The sequence below is a fragment of the Cornus florida genome, unplaced genomic scaffold (genome assembly GCF_030987335.1).
Source record: "Cornus florida cultivar Cherokee Brave unplaced genomic scaffold, ASM3098733v1 CherokeeBrave_3.0.0_Hap2_Chr11, whole genome shotgun sequence".
Taxonomy (NCBI): domain Eukaryota; kingdom Viridiplantae; phylum Streptophyta; class Magnoliopsida; order Cornales; family Cornaceae; genus Cornus; species Cornus florida.
Genome location: NW_026775581.1, coordinates 136,448,431 through 136,468,027, shown reverse-complemented (window position 1 = coordinate 136,468,027; position 19,597 = coordinate 136,448,431). Strand labels below are relative to the sequence as shown.

Sequence of the window (19,597 nt, the reverse complement as noted above, 5' to 3'; positions counted from 1 at the left end):
AAGCCTCGTCTGTGTTTCATGCTTGCGAATCAAAATAATACCCCAAAAATTTGTATTTTGTAATGCATTTTATTAATTCGAGAATGCTACGGAGGAACTACATCAAATATGCAATAAATTACATTAAATACAACATCAATTCGTTTCAACTGACTGGGATTTGCTTAATTTAACAGCAAATCTAGAAAAAAATTTTAAAAAAATATCACATGAATTAAAAACATAAATCTTCGATATGCAATAAATTACGATCCACTGGTGCTGTCTCAACCATGAATTTGGTTAAGGTTTTTATAACATAATTCAAAAACCTCTGGTGTATTAAAATGAATATAATATTTATGTAGAATGTGGACATGTGCAGTAACATAAATAGATGACAACATAATATAACCACATATTATGGATGACCACCAGATATTGCTGCTGGAAGAAGATAAAGAAAAACTCTCTGATGCTATGAAAGCAGCACAATTTAAAAAAAATCACATTACTTTATGATAAAATATGACGGATCATTCCTATTTACAGAACAATGGTTCGAGTGGAATTCATATGAACACACAAGATACTACTACTATATTCACTATCCATTCTCTTCCACCAGTCGTTAGTTGGCTGATCACACAAGAAGTCTTTCCGATAAAGCCTTTACAGGTTCGATCACACCAATAAATTCTGCAAACATTCAAAAAGAATGGGTATCAATGTTGGTTTCATTTCCTAAAAATGGTAGGGGAAAGAAAAATGTAGTAAATTTTCAATAAACCAGTATTGTGATTAGAAGCATTGCATATTATAAGGAAGGTCCTTAAGAATCTATGAAAGCGTTGTACCCATTTCTGATCATGGCATGAGGATCCGCCCGACAAATTTCTTCTTCAAAGGGGAAGTCTTCTTTCACATAGCAAATCTGCCACAAATTTTTTTTATTGATCACTGACAAGCTCTTCTTTCACATAGCAAATCTGCCACAAAAAAATTTATTGATCACTGACAAGAAGCACGCACGCAGCACACACAAGCACACATTACAGGAAGCATATATCCTTTGCAAAGTCCATTATTTAATGAATTTTTAAAAATAATGTTCATTATACCATTTAATGGTAGCACTCAAATAATAATATCATAACTAAGAGGAAATGAAATTGCAAATAAAACCGTCTTTGAATTTTTTTTTAACCACTATGACTCCAGGCATTAGAGATCTTGTAATAATGAAATATTACAAAAAGAAAAGAAAAGAAAATATAATAACGTGAAGTAACAATAATGAGGTTATACTGGTTCAAGGCAGCATACATAGAGCAAAGAGTTACTAGGATAAAAAAATGTGTCAAAGAAGAAAACCAATTCTACTGGAGGGCTGGAAGCAATGGCAAGAAAATAAACATGCCGTCAGATAAAGAAAATTGCCGAAAAATGATGAATTTAAAGTTACATTGAAATAAGGAGTCCAATCTAAAAAATGCCAAAGATCCACTCACAAGGAAAGCTTTCAAGCACATGCAAGCACAATAACACTATGACCGAAGGGTTGAGAAGAGAATGGGGGAGGGGGTTAAGATAGGTAAATTTGTAATTAGACCAAAAACAGCTTATTATACAATAAATTAAGAATAAAGGATGGTGACAGAACCATATAGGAACTTGCTAAGACAAGTTGTAACAAGGGTCATTTGTCCCACATCGGAATCGGATAGGAAAGTGATTGGGTATAAATGGATAGGTATGCAGCACTATTCAATAGTTCGAACTTTTGGGTAAATGGGCAAGCGTCCACCCATTACAATTGGTATCAGAGCCAGATCCAATCCTTGATCCGGTGTCACGCCAAGTGTCCGGCCAGGAAGGCGCCCGGATGAGCATCCCGGGGAGACAGAGTGGCCCGAGCCGCAACGAGACCGTTGCGAGTTTGGGTGGGGGAGAATGTAACAAGGGTCATTTGTCCCACATCGGAATCGGATGAGAAAGTAATTGGGTATAAATTGATGGATATGCAGCATTACCCAATAGTTTGAGCTTTTGGGTAAATGGGCAAGCGCCCATCCATTACACAAGTTATGATGCCAAAGGATTAGAATGACCAAAAAGTCTAAGTGAGAAATATATATAAAAAAATGCCTAAATGATTACAAACATATTTGATTTAAAATCTCCAAATAATTAAGCCAACAAAACATTTTTTCACTCATCTTTTATTGATAAATACTGTATATGTGCACGTCTCAACCTGGACTTGAACCCCTATGCCACCCCCAATGATATCACTCAAGCATACAAGAAGAATCATATACTACTAATCTTTTTTCCTTTTCTTTTTTGATAAGTAAAAAGAAAGAATAAGTTAATCATATACTACTAATCTTGAAGTTGAAATAAAGAATAGGTGAAAATATTAAACAAGACAATTTTTTCATTTTCACTTCATGCTACGCACATAGATCACAAAAATTATTATTTTTATCAATTGATAAAAGGTTTAAAGAGATGACAACATATCTATGCATATGGTTTTGAATGGATGGCTGAAGTTAAAAAAATGATAATAATAAAATGATCATCTAGTTTGAGAGTAGTCACATTATGTAGGAGGGACGGAGTCAAACTTTAAATTTAGATAGTTTTAGAAAGTGACTATTATTAAACTCACCAAATAATAAAATTTACAGCATAGTGATAGTGAAATACCTTTTGATCTTATATTCTAAACCATTTGTCACTTGAACACCTGACATAGCAGTGGATATGGCAGAAATATAATTTAGTTCTGCATATGTGGACTTATTTCAGCATGTATTCATAAAAAATGCCTAGATAGAAATCACATATTGAACTAATCATACAATAAGGCTCCGTTTGGCTAGATGGAAATAGCAAGAAAGGAAAGGAAGTGGAAAATGGAAAGAAAAGTAAAGTGAATGAAAAGAAAATTGATTTTGTAGTACTTGTTTGGTTATGATGAAAATTTCTTCGAGAAAATTGTAGGAAAATATCATATTATAGTTTGGATACCTAAATTACCCTTATTTTATAAAATAATAAAGAATTAGTAATAAAATATATTTAAAAATGATAAAATTTTCAATTAATCTAAATATTTTGAATTACTATTATTCATATATGATGAAAAACAACTAGAAATAGAAGTCAAGTTAATTAAAAATTTATCAATGATAAAGTTGTAAGTGGACTCCAATTCTTTGAAACTTAGTAAAAAATTATTGCTATTTCCAAATATAAAATGAAGTTGTGTTGGGTAAAATAGGAACACTAAATAAAAAGACATGCTTTCATGGGAAAATAAAATTTCCCCGTGTTTTGTGAAGGAAACATTTTGGAGAAAATAAAGGGTTACAAGAATCCTAATTTTCTAGAACTTTTCCTTTTCTATCTAACCAAATTATAAAAAAAATTTAAAATTTTCTATTTCCTTTCTTTTCCAGTTGATTCCATCTAACCAAACGAAGCCCAAGTATTTCTGATAACATATTTGTCCATAAAGATTTTCATAAGCAATCAATTCTAAGTCTACCCCCAGCGAAAAGCGGGTATCCATTGTTTCTTGCGGGTAAAGGAAATTTCAGAACCAGAAGACAAATCAAGTAACACAATCATCTGACTGATGTAAGTAATAACAATCTGTTAAAGTGAGTAGTGCAGGCATGGGTCTAGCTGAAGTTGATGTATGTGATAGATCGGGTTAAGGTGCTTATGAACAAATACTTCTGCACATTATTAAATAGTGTGAACTTGGACAACGGTAAGTACCTCTGCAGCATGATGCCATATGGCTCCCTTTTGTCAGGAACATCTGCCAGAAAATCATGGTGCAGATAGATAAGCCACAAAATCAAGGTCCAGAGAATCTGCTACCACAGTTTGCAGATAAGCCACAAAATCATCATGATGCAGTGTAAAAGGCTTCACAGTTTGCAGAAAATGTTCACACCGTGCCGTCTTCTCCAATAAAGTCATCCCCTCAGCCTCACCTTCACACCTTCTCTATTTATAGATAAATCCACCATCATTCGAGAACTATCAGTGACTTCCTTCTTGCTGCCAATACTAGAGACTTCCAACTGCCATAGCAATTATTCTACATCCAGCTAGATTACCCAACCTTACTGTCAAGTTCATCATGTTATCCATCTTCCTTCTCTCCATGCTCTTTCCCAAGGGCATGTATCAGCAGCAGACACGCTGCCCAGAACATTTTCACAAGACTCAGACACAGTATCACTGTCCTCACCATTAGCATCTACATCTTTTTTTCCCCCAGGATCCTGACAACAGATTACTTCCCCATTCCTAGTTGTATACTACGAGAAATTATTAGATAGACCAAGACCATATGCCACTTGGTGGTCCAGTCCAATCAAAATCCATGTCTAGGTTTCTTTGTAATATCTTATTAGATTCTGGTGGGCACTTTTCTTAGTTGGATAGGTTTGATTGGACAGGACCACATGGTCCAGGACAATCTAATAATTCCGCTCAGTTTCAGGCATAGCCTGCAAACTATCTCCATGAACAACAAAGTTATCCTCTTCAAAATTGCAATTAGGCAATAACTCACCTTTTTCTTTCTCCACTTCGGAGGGCTCAAAAGATCTATTAACTCCAGTGCCATCTGGGTACACTTCATTTGTCAACGGAATTGGTTTTGAAGCATCATCATCCTAGAGGGCAAAAAACCAAGTATATAAACATCTTACTATGGAATAATTAAAATGCAGAAATAGAAAAGTTCAATAAGTATCAAAACCAACTGATAAATACGTAGTACTTAATTAGTTTCTAGCAAATAGGATGTCCATGTCACAGCAAAATTACACTCTTACATCTGATGAAGGTACATCATCAATGTTAGTCTTGGCTTCATAACCATCCTCAACAGTAGCATTACTAGGTCCAGGAGTTGCACCAAGCCCTTGAAATCAATTCAACATAATGTCATAATTTTGGAGTATTCAAAGTCCACAAAAATAAAAACCAGAAATTTTGCAAATGATGAATAGATTTTGCTATCATTATTACACAGATCTGAGGTCAATTAAATACCATGGGTCATGTTATATTATAAATCATTCAAATAAGATCCTAATACACAAATCTGATGTGACTTCCACGCCAAATCTGCCATAACTGTTATCTGCTCCAATAGATGCATTAAAAGTTAAAACCGGTTATACGTCAATGTACCACTTTTAGTATTTCAAAGTATGACTTCCAATAAACTGTATTAGGACAATATGGTCATTTCCAATGGAGAAGCCACATATATCTCAGTGGGGACAAAATGAACTTTTTGGTATTCTTCTTTTTTTAAAAAAAAAATTGTTTAAAAAAACATTTAGCGCCACTAATTTTTTTCTCTTTTCCTTCCCGTCCCTTAATCTCATGACCCACACCAAGTTCATCTCCTCTATTTTGGCTGTCACTTTCTCTGTTTTACTCTCCCAGTCTCACAGCTGCAAAGAAAAAGAGTTATATGAGTAATTTATTTATTTATTTATTTATTTTTTTCAGTAGATTTCTCAACCTAAGCCGGTATGCAAAAAACTCTGATTCCCTTTTCTGGCTAAAATTGTTCTTTCTGCTAAATAAGATTTTTAATTTTGGGGGAAAAAGGAGGAGCAAGATTTTGTTAACATCAATAGATTGTTTAAGAAAAACATTTAATAAAATTGAGATTGCATATAATGCAACACTTTAAAGAGATGAAAACTATTTGAGGACAACTAAAAATGTATTGATTGAAAATATTATAAATCAATATTTAAATCTTATTATTTATTATTTTAATTTCAACAAAAATGTTATCTTATTATTGTTCATGATTGCCCCCATTGAAGTGAATTTCTGGCTCTGCCACTGGTCAATATGTTGGAGGTGAACAGTGAGATATGAACCCCACCTTATTGTAATTAGAGACTCATAGGTTCACATCAGTCCAAGTCAGGCACCGTGTAATAAAGTTTATGAACACTTTAAAAATTATCATATTCATTGTTTCCAAATGAATTTAGTTTATTAGAATTAAATTCATAAAATTCATTCTAATAAATGCGATCAGACATCAGTCAAGTAAAAAAAGGAAAAAATTGCTAGTCATATTGTAGAAGCCTATGTACAACGAACTGGTGCAACCATGCAAAAGTTGTGTAAACTTCCTTAAAATTAGAAATTGAAGTTGTGAGCAATAGGAGTTGTTAAGATAGGGAAATAATGGTGTCAATTTAGATAGGGAGGATGGCAGAGTGGTGGCAGTGACACTGACTTTGGTATTAGCTGAAATTGCAGAAAAGGGAGCTGGTAACTGTGGTAGTCTTGGTAGGGAGAGTGGCACTAGAAGCGGTGGCAGCACAATCATGGTAGTTGTGGTAGTGTGCAAGTAGAACCAATGCCAGTAATTTGTGGTCGATGGTTGTGCCAGTGACAGCAGCAGTTGCAGGGATTTGACAAAATCAATGGCTAAACAGAAGCAGAGGTAGTGGTCGATTGACTCGATTCATCATTTAGACATTTGTGTGGGCACTTGGCCAGGAATATTAACTTAATACAAGATGGCATGATCACTGAAATCACATTAATTCAAATTTTACAGTCATTGCTCAATTAATGGTAAAAGTCTCAGGCTAACGAGAATGATAATGGTTGAGCTTGATAATAGTCACTTCTGCAAAATAATGCCAAAGTTCAGGTCTATCTTTAATCTTCCTTTCACTAAATGCCTTGTCAGTCATAATGCATCTTAATAATGTAAGACAAAAAGGTACTAATCAACTAGAATATCACATGTAACGAGTCTTAACATGTACATGATGATTGCAGGAATTATTATTTTAAAATTTAAAAATGATTTAGACACCAAGGGCTGATGCAAGCTTTAGCAGTAAAGATCAGTCAAAGATGATAAAGGCAGGCTTCAAAGGTGATTTTCAGCAAGTTCATGGAGCCACTGGAATGAGAAGAGAATGGCTGGTGATACTAATAATTATAGAGGAAACCCTAGAGTTAAATAAAGAAAGGTATTACTGGTATACCGCATAAAAGAAAGAGGCATTCTTGTTAAGTCATGTAATAGGAGATGGTGGGTTTTGCCTAAACCAAGTCCTGCTTGAACTCTTGCACACTCTTCCTCAAACCCAAACTAACTCCCCATACATGTTTAAGATGGGCCTACCCATATAGTAGGATTTGTTGCGCTACCAAACCATCTTTTGCAGTATGCTTTCATGGAATTATGCTACACGACATCCTCCTCCAATGGTGTGGGGAGTAAAACATATCATTGATGGATTTTTGATTGGTCTTAGTAGCCAGATTGAAGATATTATGAGAATCATGCCGATATCATCTCCCTTATGGACCAATAAGATTTGGCGAGTTCAAATATTTGAATTGTGTAGGTATACATTCATAAGAATAAAATACTAGAAGGACTTACCAAAAAAAGAATAAAATACTAGAAGGAAAAGAGAAGAATTGTCAATTGTGAACAGATGGAGTCATAAATTTGCATTTTTTTCTAACTTTTCCAGGAAAAAGTCCCCCAAACCCAACCTTCCTACAATGTGTTCACTACCAACACAACAGCCATCTAAATATCAAGGAACATGATATGTTAACTAACAAGAAGACAGGCTAGAGCAACCAAATTATCTGACACTCACAACCATCATCTTTGACATCAAGGTTTAACTTACATTTTGTGCTGAAGTTCTTTGGACCTTGCTGCTTCAGATAGATGCTATGATGTTCCAGTGACTTATAATGGTTCTTAGCGTAAACTTCACCCCAAACCTTGTTAAAATCTGAATGACACTTTGTCCACTCCTCCTGTTTCTGCTTTAGGCGAGCTAGTATGACAGGCAATGCAACAGATGGGTCTTTACGTAATATGTCCATCACATCGAGTCCATGATCACCATACAGACGTTCAATACACCTTAAATTCAGAGCTGCAGGAAATGAGAGAAAGGGTGAACTTATTAGAAAAAGAAGAAGAAGAAGGAATGCTGCAATTTTTCAGTAAATGAAAGGAAGCAAACAAGACCAAACAGCAATTCATACAAAGATACCCGAGATCTACAACTACAAACCTGTAAATTTGTCTTCAATGCGGATTGGAGTCTCTGGATTGACTGGATCATCATTGACACTGTGCAAAAGTTTCTCTGCTTCCATAGCAGTTGACCTCACTGACTTCAACAACATGTCTAGCTCATACCTGCAATCAACCAAGCTCCATAAGAACCCAGAAAAGCCTCAATTCAATTTACTCGCGAAAGTTTCATTTAACATAACACATTTCAAATTTTCTCACCTCTTTGTTATTTATACAAAAGAAAGTGATACTGAAAAAAATATATATCCATGAAGCAGTTTGGAACAAAGCGATCAATTTCTTAAACACAGTGAAATAGCAAAGACACGGACAGTATTCTTTTCTCTCTTTGTATTTATGTATGTCACATTCCAACGTTTTCCTGTGCTTGAGGGAGGGGGGAAAGGGAGAATGTATTTGTGCGTACTGTGAAAAAAATATTATCTGGACTTTTACCTATCATCGTCACATACAGACAGGATTTCGTCATATTGGTTTCTGCGCATGTGTTTAAAAGAGTAATCCTCACTACCCGAAGTAACAGATACCCAACGATTATTCAACACTTGATCACCAAGCTCTGATCTTCCGCTTGTCGAAGGTATTGGGTACTGCATGATGGCAATGAGAGATGCGTCATTGAATTAGCAATCAGAACAAAAAAATAAAAAATAAAAACTTATACATTGAAAAGAAGAAAAAAAAACGACACAGAAATTCTAAACAAAAATCATACGTCCTCAGGCAAAAGCCAATAGCTATGGCCACAGTGTTGGCAATTAGAGAGATCAAGCTCATGAATGGATTTTCCGATATACTTTTCATTATATATATCCTTTTCTCTGTCTCCATCCATCACATGCTCCTGCTCCATATATTCATCCTCTATGTTTACTGATATGGAAGTATCGTCTTTGTTCCACAATGTTTCTGCGGTTAAAAGAACAGCTTCATCAGATTTCACAAAGCATGGGAAAATTTAAAACCTTGAGCAAAACTAATCTTCAGAAATTTTAAAAAGTAAGAGAACCGCAATATATGAATAGTAGAGAACAATTTAAGTAAGCACATGAGAGAAGATTCTGACATAAGAGAACCGCAATATATGAATAGTAGAAAACAATTTAAGTAAGCACATGAGAGAAGATTCTGACATTTTAGGACTTCAAAACATTGACATAAAATATAGCATGGAGGACACGCTCCAAAGATATCTAGTAAGCATTAAGCACAAATCTTTTTGACAGGGGAGACCACCTCGCGTCTTGTCCAACACTACGACACCAAAGGAATATTAACAGCAAAGTTTATGCAGAGTAGTAAGAGTAAACTTTCATGTGAAACTCACATGATCAAATGTGAGTTTCAGAAAAAACAGTGGACTGAAAATTTTCATCAGTGATATTGTATTCCAATAACCACCTGATAATCATGCTACCGGAACACGACAAATAATCATTCATAATCAATTCCACAACATTAGAACAGCATCCTTGATACAAATAAATAAATAAATGAAATAAAATAAGAAAATGACATACGAATGTTACCCAAGAGCCAACTTTACAGAAGAACAACAAGACATAATTAGTGATGCCTGCTTATACACCTAAAGTTGACAACCCAAAGCATGCTAAAATATCATAATTCATACATACATGAATAAGTATATCATCAATAAACAAATGGATGATTAACTCACTTTTCAAGGCATCTCTATCATCATAAGAGGCCAAAGAATTCCCTCCAAGGTCTTCAATCCTCCATGCAGATTTCTCTTTTTCAGGAAGGCATGGCATGTTAAAGTCCCTAGGCATCTGATGCTCAGATTTTCTATAATCCTGATCAAAGTTTCTCCTTTTATTGCTCTTCTTGGCAGCACTCTTCCCCTGATTCTTGTGCAATTTTTTATAGTCATCTGAATCAGTATGCTGAACACTTAGAACATGATCTGGATGGGGAGAATTAATCCTGTCCTGCCGGTAGTGTTGCTGAGAAAGATAGGATTTCTTCCCCTCATTCTGAAAGAATTTCAAGCAAGAATGCATGAACATGACAATTGTATGGTAGAAAAAAAATAAAAATAAAAAAATAAAAAAAATTGTACCTTGTCCTCTTCTATGAGCCTATCCTGCAGTGTTGGCATAACAGAGATCTGCCCATCATAATGATGAAAAGGATGTCGGTCAATTGGATGATGTGCTGTTGATACTCTACCCGAAGATTCTTTAGGAAAAAATATCATGAACTCCTCAAGCAAGTCTAAATGGTCAATGAAGAGTGTGGTGACCTTCAAAGAGACAGAATATACATGATAGTAACATAATTTTGAAGAAGAAAAATTGCAATGGAAACAAAAGACTGTCTAATATCAAGAGCAACTGATACATTCAACTTAAAAATAAAGCAAAATAGAATTTTACCTTATGGTAGACCTGTTGAATTCCTATGTACCCTGCTCGGTATAAATTCACGATGTATATAAATGATTTATATACTCGATCATTATTCCGGAAGCGTTTCTGAAGAAAGAAGGTTCATCTATTAGATGCCATGTAAATAAAAATCCACAACTCAAAATTAAAAATATTACAAAAAAAATTTACCTGTACATTGTTTACGAAATCTATAGCTTTCTGGAGCTGAACCATATTCTTTGGCTCCTCTTCCTCATCCTCATTAGTGAGGGTGATTTCATACCCCTTTGGCAAGAAGGTATTAAATCCAATGATTAAATTGTCATGCCCGTTGAATAGTTTTTTCACCCACACCATGAGATCGGTAGTGTCAATTCTGCACATAATAAGATCATAGAAAGGTTACTAAGACAATTCTAACAATGCCCCATTTTCCACGTATTTATCCTACAAGGGGAAAGCTATTACCTTTGAGCCTTAAATTCTCTCATCACATTCTGGAACATCTTATATGTTGGTGTTTGTTCTCGAAAAGCATCCCTAACTTCATTGAGATAGGTCTCCATGCTTTCCAGCATATGTGAACCACCTCCTCCTCCTGGGATCTTGGATTTCTCAATGCTTCATTGCCCGAAAAACAACAAATTAGCATAAAATCAAAACACCCCATAATGGTATTTGTTGCCTTCATTATATCTTCCACTCCATGTGTTTTTTTAAAAAGAATCAATTACCTAATTCATTTTATTTTCTCCTAATTCTCGATTTGGTGAAAATAAAATAAAAATACTACAACAACCCCAAATGCAACTATTTGGCTACACTGAGGTATGTTGGCCTTTTTTTCTTCTTTTTCTCCGCTCCTCCCCTCTAGAGAAAGGGTTCAAAAAAAATGAATAAAATCAAAACTTCGTTTTTAAGTCTTTCCAACCTTCAATCAGCAGCCAAAGTGAATAAGGATATGATCAGATTAAAACCCTCTGACAGGTGGTAAAAAGGGTACCAATAAATTATGATCACGAACTTTAACATCTATAAAACATATAACAACTTAAACCCAGTAAACTGTATATTAATTTCAAGAAAAAACTAAGATTGAATAAACAGATAAACTATAAAGCAGCAAATAACGAACCACGTGATCAACCGTATATACCGTAAAATCATCACAAAACAAAACAAAACAAAACAGAGCAAAACAAAACCAAACATGAAATTACAAAACAATATAAACCTTCGGTGCATAATCAACAAAACCCAATTAAAAAACAGCTGATAAATCAAGTGAATCGTATGACAAACAAAGAAAAAAATAGCTTACGATGTCCGTAGAGAAGAACGAAATCGCCGCTTATCTTGTGAGTAAACAAACCCATCCTCCCGTAATCTCTTCATCTCATGAAAACAGCAATGGAAAAGAAAAGAAACACAAAAGAGAGATCAAATCAAGCCGTTAAGACTCACTTCTTTAGTACGTGTCTCTGTATTCTGTATGCGAAATGAGACGGACGGGCTCAACTTGACCCAATCACAACATTAGAACCCGCACCGCCTGTTTTTTATTATTAGGTTAAAATTTGGTAACTTTTGAAACTCATAAAAAATAAAAATCATTAAATATTTCTTTTGGATAATGTAATATCCTATTGACACTCAAAAATAAAAATTATTAAATATTTCTCGCTCAAAAATATGAAGGTCCTTGCAATGAAAATAACTTAGGGATCACAAGTTCCAATAATAAATAAAAAATGTGACCCATTCAATTAAGGAAACAATCTCATGTTCAAATTTGAGCCATTTTACATTCAAAAATATGTGATACTGCAGTGCACGTAGAAAATTAAAGGGAATGGAGCCCAAGGTGGTTGTCGTACTGTTTTTTGTTTTTTTTATTTTGGCCAAAAAGAACTAAGGTGTCGCTTAAATACTAGATGACAGAAAATTAAAAATATGAATAAGTTAATGTCATATTTGACGGATATGGAATTAGAATCCGTAAAATTAAAGAAAAGTTATTTAAAAAATTGAATCAAAATTTTTTTTAATTGTAATTTCAAAACTCTAATTTTATGTCCCCAAACATAACCTTAGTGGAATAGTTTCATTCCGTCCACAAATAGGATTATATACAATACTTGTGATTTGAGGGTCACACATCTCTAACACTCCCGTCATCCTCCTATGCATGATTCATGACTCGTGTTATTGAACATTTTTTCATCCCAAAACTTCCTATACCAGGTTCTATTTATTTTGATGTAAAATATTTATAAGAAAATAAAAATTACATGAAAACTATTTTTTGAAAAACAATTTTCAATGTTTGGCACAAAATGGTGAAAACTTTTTCCAAAATAATAAAATTAGGAGCTTAACTGATTGTTACATAAAGAAGGTCCCTTACTTTTCATATCTGCATATATACCTTAATTATTCCAAATTGTTGGATTTGTGTTGATTCTGATATATATGGTGACTTTGATACTATTTGTAATGGCACACTCCGCCAAATAGTATGATAATGTTAATTTTGGGCGTTTCTTTTTTTCAAACCCAGACGATTTAGATACCCAGTGTGGTAGCCTATCAATGTCTCTAACACCCGCCTACAACACACCCGCTCACAAAGTTGCCACAATAATAGCCGACTACCCGTCGAATCTTTGCAAGACCCAAAATTGGAAAATAACTTAGGAAGATTAATTCTGTAAATCATTTTTGGCTGTTTGGCGTAAAACATTTCACTTGTAAAACATTTTACCAAATCTAAATGGCAAACTCAGAAAAAAAAAAAAAAAAAAAAAAAAAAAAATCCCTGAAAAACGCTTTACATCAAAACAAACACAGCCTAAATTTATTTTTTTCTACAAAATCCTTGCTTCATTTTTTAGTAACACAGTCAACTTTTTGAAGTTACGGAAATCCCATCAGATTTTAGATTTTCTTTCTCTGATAATGGCTAATGGATTCATCTAGCCAAAACCACGAGTCTAACATGTAAATGCTGCTGGAATTATAATTCTAATAGAAATAATAATATGACCAAAATGATTTAGATTTGATTGCAAGAAAACAACCATAATGGAAAGACCCCATCCTAACACCTAGTGATTTGTTTGCTTTGCACCCCCTCATCCAACCCCCGAAAACCCATCTAATCCCATCTGTGTTCCATTTCCAAAAAATAGAGAAAGGAACGTGATAGGTTAAGTCACAGCATCAAAAACAACAAAAAAGATGATCATGGTGAAATGGGGAAAGAGACACACACACATACACACAGAGAGATGTAGACATAATTTTGCATTTTTTTATAGAAGAATTGTCAATTGCATACGGATGGAGTCATAATTTTGGAAATAGTCCCCCAACCACATCTTCCTACAATGTGTTCACTAGTAATACAACAGTCATCAACATGAAATGGTAACTAACAAGAAGACAGGATAGAGCAACCAAATTACCTGACACTCACAACCATCATCTTTGACATCAAGGTTTAACTTACATTTTGTGCAGAGGTTCTATGTATCTTGCTGATTCAGATAGAAGCTACGGTTCTTAGCGTAAACTTCCCTCCAAACCTTGTTAAAATCTTTACGACACTTTGTCCACTCCCCCTGTTTCTGCTTTAGGCGAGCTAGTATAACAGGCAATGCAACATACGGGTCTTTACGTAATATGTCTATCACATCGAGTCCATGATCGCCATACAAACGTTCAATACACCTTAAATCCAAAGCTGCAGGAAATGAGAGAAAGAATGAAGTTATTAGAAAGGAAAACTGCATTTTTCAGTAAATAAAAGGAAGCAAACAAGGTCAAACAGCAATTCATACAAATATACCCTGAGATCTAAAACTCCAAACCTGCAAATTTTCTTTCACTGCTTTCACCGCTGTTCAACAGTTCCTCTGCTCGCTCAGCAGTTGACCTCACTGACTCCAACAACATGTCTAGCTCAAACCTGCAATTAACCAAGTTCCATAAGAACCCAACAAAGCCTCAATCCAATGTATTTGCGGAAGTTTCGTTTAACATAATACATTTCACTTTCTCTCTTCATTTTTTTATCCGAAAGAAAGTGCTACTGAAAAATATATATATCAATGAACCAGTTTGGAATCAAGACAATCATTTTCTTAAACACAGTGAAATACTAGAGACATGGCCAGTTTTCTTCTCTCTTCATATGTATGCATGTCACATTCCAACTTAGGAAACAAGCAAAAAGGGGACCATGATCTCTAAGCAGGAGGGAGGGAGGAAATACTGTGAAAAAAATATAACATGGACTTTACCTATCATCCTCACATCTAAACAGGATTTCTTCGTATTGGTTTCTGCGCATGTGTTTAAAAGAGTAATCTTCACTACCCGAAGTAACAGAAACCCAACGATCATTTAACACTTGAGTATCAGTCTCTGATCTCTGGCTTGCCAAAGGTATCGGGTACTGCATGAAGGCATTGCGAGAAGAAGAGTTACTGAATTAGCAATTAGTACCCAAAAAAATATATATATTAAAAATAATAAAAACTTATATCCGGAAAGAAATAAAAGAAATAAATAAGAGAGAGAGAGTCTAAACAAAAATCATACATCCTCAGGCAAAAGCCAATAGCTAGGGTTGATGTTGCTTTGGCAATTAGAGAGATCAGGCTCATGAATGGATTTTCCCATATCCTTGTCATCATATCTATCCTTTTCTCTGGCTTCATCCCTGTCATGGGTCAGTTCCATATATTCATCCTCTCTGTTTTTTACCTTGTCCTTGTCCATGACACTATCCCGCAGAGTTGGCATAATTGAGCTCTGCCCATCATAATGATGAAAAGGATGTCGGTCAATTGGATGATGTACTGATGATACACTACGGTCACTACCAGAAGATTCTTTAGGCAAAAGTGTCTCGAACTCCTTAAGCAAGTCTAAATGGTCCATGAAGAGTGTGGTAACCTTCAAAGAGAGAATATATCTTTGATAGTCAAAAAATTTTGAAGAACAAAATTTGCAATGGAAACAAAAGACTATCTAATATCAAGAGTAACTGATATCAATCAACTTAAAACAAAGCATAATAGAATTTTACCTGAAGGTGGACCTCTTCAATTGACTCCTCTCCGTATAAATTCATGATGTCTATAAAAGATTTATATTTTCGATCATTTTTTCCAAAACGATTCTGAAGAAATAAGGTCCATCTATTAGATGCCACATAAATAAAAATAAGCAACTCAACATTAAACTATTACAAAAAAAAAAATTACCTGTACATTGTTTACGAAATCAATAGCTTTCTGAAACTTAACAGTCTTCTTTGGCTCCTCATCCTCATCGTCATCAGTGAGGCTGATTTGATACCGCTCTGGCAAGAGCATGTTAAGCCCAATAACTAGATTATCATGCCCAATGAATAGTTCTTCCAACCTCTCCAAGAGATCAGGAAGGTCAATTCTGCAAGTAAGTAGATATAATGGGTTATTAGGACAATTTATTAGGACAATTCACTTCCTACAAGGAGAAACCTATTACCTTTGAGCCTTGAATTCTCTCATCAGATTCTGGAACATATTTAATTTGGGTATTTGTGATTTAAAAGTATCCCTGACTTTATTGAGATAGATAATAGCATTCTCCGGCATGCGTGAACCACCTTCTCCTCCTGGGATCTTGGTTTGCTCAATGCTTCATTGCCAAAAAAAAATAAAAAAAACGAATTAGCATAAAATCGAAACACCCCATAACCAAAACCCAAAACCCGTAATGCTATTTGTTGCCTTCATTATATCTTCCTCTCCATGTGTTCTTGAAAAGAATCAATTACCTAATTCATCTTATTTTCTCCTAATTCTCAATTTGGTGTTAAGTAAATTCAAATCATCACAATAATGCCAAATGCAACTATTTGGCTATGTTGAGATATGTTGGGCTGTTTTCTTCCTTTTCCTCTCCATCCCTCTACCCCTTTAGAGAAATGGTTCAAAAAAAAAAAAATGCATAAAATCAAAACCTCCAGCTGTTGATCAGCAACCAAAGTGAATAAGGAAAAAAGGGTACCAACAAATTATGATCTCGAACATTTCCATCTATAAAACCTATAACAACTTATAACCCCAGTGATTCAACAAATTTTCTGTATAGAATTTCGATTCTACAGATTGTTGGCTCGATCACAACCTATATATATACCCAAAATTTCAAAAACCTTTCAGGAAAAAAATAAAAAATAAAATCGGTATATGAATTCAATAGATTTCAAGAAAAACAATAAAAATTGAATATACAGATAAACTATAGCTGCATCACATGTCTAACCACTTGATCAACTATATATACAGTAAAATTATCCCCAAACAAAACAAAACAAAACATGAAATTTTGAAACAATATAAACCTTCGATACATAATCAACAAAACCCAAGTAAAAAACAGCTTATAAATCAAGTGAAGCATGCAGAAAAACAGAGAAAAAGATAACAAACCCATCATCCCGTGATCTCTTCATCTCATATAACAGCAATTGAAAAGAAAAGAAACATAAAAGAGAGTTCAAATCAATGAAAGCCTGATAAAACTCACTTCTTTAAGTTTGCTTGAGGGGTAAGGCTGTGTATATATATATACATGTTTATGTGTAGGAGGAAACTTGGAGGAGGAAACTTGGGAAGTCGATTAGCATTAGGAATGTTAATCAAGCCGCACAAGCCCAGACTCCATCATAAAATTCGAACCCACGCCGCCGCCTGATTTTGATTAGGTTAAAATATGGACATGGTAAATTTAGAAACCAAAAAAATAAATAAAAATCGTTAAATATTTATTTTGGATAATATAATATTCCTATTCACACTCAAAAATAAAATAAAAATCATTAAATGTATCTTTTTGGAAAATATAATACTCCTATCCACACTATATATATATATATATATATATATATATATATAATATCTTTTTTGATTTTTTACTTTTCTGAAATTTTGTTTGTTTTTCAAAAAAGTAGGATTTGGCTGAATTGCTCGTTTTTATCAGTAATTTCAAAACTTCTCTTAATAATAGTCGTCTATTTTTATTTTAAGGAATTGTTTTTTATAACTCCATTGGATATTTTATTTTTAAAGTGTTATTCAATTAAGAACATTTACTTCAATAAAATGTATTTGATAAAACAATAAGGAAATCATCACCTGACAAAAATAAAGTGACACATAAAATAAGGATGAAATTCACTATGGAATTTTGATTTAATAAGATACCAAAAGAATTTTAAATTTTAAATAAGTATTTTCATTTTTATTAAAAATAATATAATATGAACAATACTTACTTACTCACCGGTAAATAAAAACTTCGTACTTATCATTCAGGTAAAGTAACAAGTGTCCCTCTAATTTAAAATAAAAAATAAAGATTTAAAAAATTATTTAGGTTAAATCCAATAAAATCCGAATGAAATCCTAATTTTATTATTTATCAAAGACACCCCAATAATAATAAATTGATATTTTTACCATTTAATTTTTATAATGACCAATTTAAATATTAAAATGACCTTTCTAACCTCGTACCCATAACTTATTTCCTTCTCTCCTCTCTGTTCTATCTTCCTCAGTCCCAACACCAGCACACACATAATGTGTAATTTACAGTATGCCAACCATCAATGGATAGCAGTGTCTCGGCAGATCACAGGGCACACAAAATTAGTGGCCATATATGTAAGTAAACTGGTGAAACACAATTTATACACACACATATATATACACATATATTTATGTATACATAGATACATATATATATACACACACAAGGCGGCGACAAGTGGCGGCAACGACGGAGTTCATCATCACCATCCACGCGCCCGACACGCTCTGTTGCGAGTAGATCTAACTCGCGCCGAACGTGCCCACACGCTCCTTCTTCAGCCTCCCGCGAGCTTCACTGTTCTACCTTACGAGCTTCAGCAACCCAAAACAGAGAACAGAACTTCATCTCCATTCAAGACCCAGAAGTTTCAACGTCAAACCCAAACGGCAGCGAACAGCGAACAAACTAAAAGGCTTCATCAATAGGTTAAGATAGCTAACTTGAGTGTAGGTCAGTAAGCATGAAAAAGATACAGTGATCTTCAGTGTCTCCATCGGTGCAAACACAACGTCGGAAAACTCCATTGATTCCGACGAACTCTGAGCAGCTAAGCTCCATTGATTCCGGCCAAGCTTCACTCACACCATATGCATCCGGCGAGCATCCCGTTTCAGACTGCAAACCATTCTTGTGTGCTACGTTCCGGTGACAAACAGTTCCGACACTACAGTCTGCAAACGGCAGTGAGAGCTTCACCTTCGCGGTTCCAGCGAGCTTCCCGTTTCAGACTTGTGTGCTACAGTTCAGTTCGATCTGCTATAGTCTGCGAGCTTCATCTCTGGTGTACTCTGTCCATGTAAATAAGCTTCATCTCGGAGAGAGACCAGTAGTTTGGGGGTGGGGATGATGGTGGTTGTGGGGGCGGCAAGTATGTGGTGTGTTGGTTGTGGATAGGGATGTCAATTTTTACCGCCCCGTTGGGGTCCCGCCCTGTTTCGCCCGGTTAATAACGGATATAGGAACACTTATTATACCGTTGGGGCAGACATGGATACAAATTTTGTACCCGTCGAGGGTTACGGGGCGGGTAAGGGTTCAATATACATATCCTAGGGGCCCCGCCCCGCCCCGCATATAACTATATTTAATATATATATATATATATATATATATATATATATATATTAATAAGTTATTTTAGCGGCTTACCCAACCCATCTCTTACAATCCTAATTTGGGATGTAAACTTGGTATTCAATTTGCTTTTGTTTTGGTTATGGTGGAAGTTGGAGCTTAGAACTTCTTGTGATTTGGTTGTATTAAATTTTTATTTTTGTTTATTATGTTCTTTGAATTATGTTATGTGCATGTTATTTTTTTTATTTTTGTTAGAATACATAATTTTATTTATGTTGTGTCATTCCTAAGCTTTGCACATTTAAATAGCAGGAGTTTAAGTTCCAAAAAGTGG

The 19,597-nt window shown here is 34.5% G+C and overlaps 2 protein-coding genes across 9 annotated transcripts; both read right to left on the bottom strand.

Annotated features, from left to right (window-relative positions):
* Positions 1–319: 319 nt before the first annotated feature.
* LOC132282051 (paired amphipathic helix protein Sin3-like 2) lies at positions 320–12,123 on the bottom strand. Of its 7 annotated transcripts, none has more exons than XR_009471739.1 (15): positions 11,855–12,119; positions 11,002–11,154; positions 10,723–10,909; positions 10,540–10,638; positions 10,224–10,406; positions 9,819–10,137; positions 8,853–9,046; positions 8,573–8,727; positions 8,112–8,239; positions 7,716–7,970; positions 4,848–4,936; positions 4,583–4,685; positions 3,775–3,817; positions 837–968; positions 320–678 (listed from the first exon to the last, which is right to left on the bottom strand). XR_009471739.1 is itself a non-coding variant. In XM_059783681.1 (15 exons), the coding sequence occupies exons 1-14, from the start codon at positions 11,926–11,928 to the stop codon at positions 2,704–2,706; spliced, it is 2,013 nt and encodes a 670-aa protein (XP_059639664.1). In that variant the 5' UTR covers positions 11,929–12,121; the 3' UTR covers positions 839–968; positions 2,695–2,703. The 7 variants fall into 7 exon arrangements, 2 of the variants coding, with proteins under 2 accessions (XP_059639664.1, XP_059639666.1); XM_059783681.1 differs by lacking the exon at positions 320–678 and adding an exon at positions 2,695–2,734 and having other exon boundaries at positions 839–968; positions 11,855–12,121; XR_009471740.1 differs by lacking the exon at positions 3,775–3,817 and having other exon boundaries at positions 11,855–12,118.
* Positions 12,124–13,824: 1,701 nt separating this feature from the next.
* On the bottom strand, positions 13,825–17,285 carry LOC132282052 (paired amphipathic helix protein Sin3-like 5). 2 transcript variants are annotated; one of them, XM_059783684.1, is made up of 8 exons: positions 17,119–17,285; positions 16,072–16,224; positions 15,807–15,993; positions 15,629–15,721; positions 15,139–15,495; positions 14,838–14,992; positions 14,406–14,503; positions 13,825–14,278 (listed from the first exon to the last, which is right to left on the bottom strand). In XM_059783684.1, exons 1-8 carry the CDS (start codon positions 17,163–17,165, stop codon positions 14,061–14,063), a joined length of 1,308 nt encoding a protein of 435 aa, XP_059639667.1. In that variant the 5' UTR covers positions 17,166–17,285; the 3' UTR covers positions 13,825–14,060. The 2 variants fall into 2 exon arrangements, with proteins under 2 accessions (XP_059639667.1, XP_059639668.1); XM_059783685.1 differs by lacking the exon at positions 17,119–17,285 and adding an exon at positions 17,022–17,112.
* Between the last annotated feature and the right edge of the window lie 2,312 nt (positions 17,286–19,597).

Excerpts from the sequence above, each read along its gene's own strand:
- LOC132282051 (XM_059783681.1), bottom strand. The coding sequence starts at position 11,928 with ATGAAGAGATTACGGGAGGATGGGTTTGTTTACTCACAAGATAAGCGG. Across the intron at positions 10,407-10,539 it reads TTCAACAGGTCTACCATAAG|GTCACCACACTCTTCATTGA; the intron begins GTAAAATTCTAT and ends GTCTCTTTGAAG. Across the intron at positions 10,138-10,223 it reads GGCTCATAGAAGAGGACAAG|AATGAGGGGAAGAAATCCTA; the intron begins GTACAATTTTTT and ends AAATTCTTTCAG.
- LOC132282052 (XM_059783684.1), bottom strand. The coding sequence starts at position 17,165 with ATGTATATATATATACACAGCCTTACCCCTCAAGCAAACTTAAAGAA. Across the intron at positions 16,225-17,118 it reads CCTCAAGCAAACTTAAAGAA|CATTGAGCAAACCAAGATCC; the intron begins GTGAGTTTTATC and ends TTGGCAATGAAG. Across the intron at positions 14,504-14,837 it reads TTTAGATGTGAGGATGATAG|GTTTGAGCTAGACATGTTGT; the intron begins GTAAAGTCCATG and ends GGTTAATTGCAG.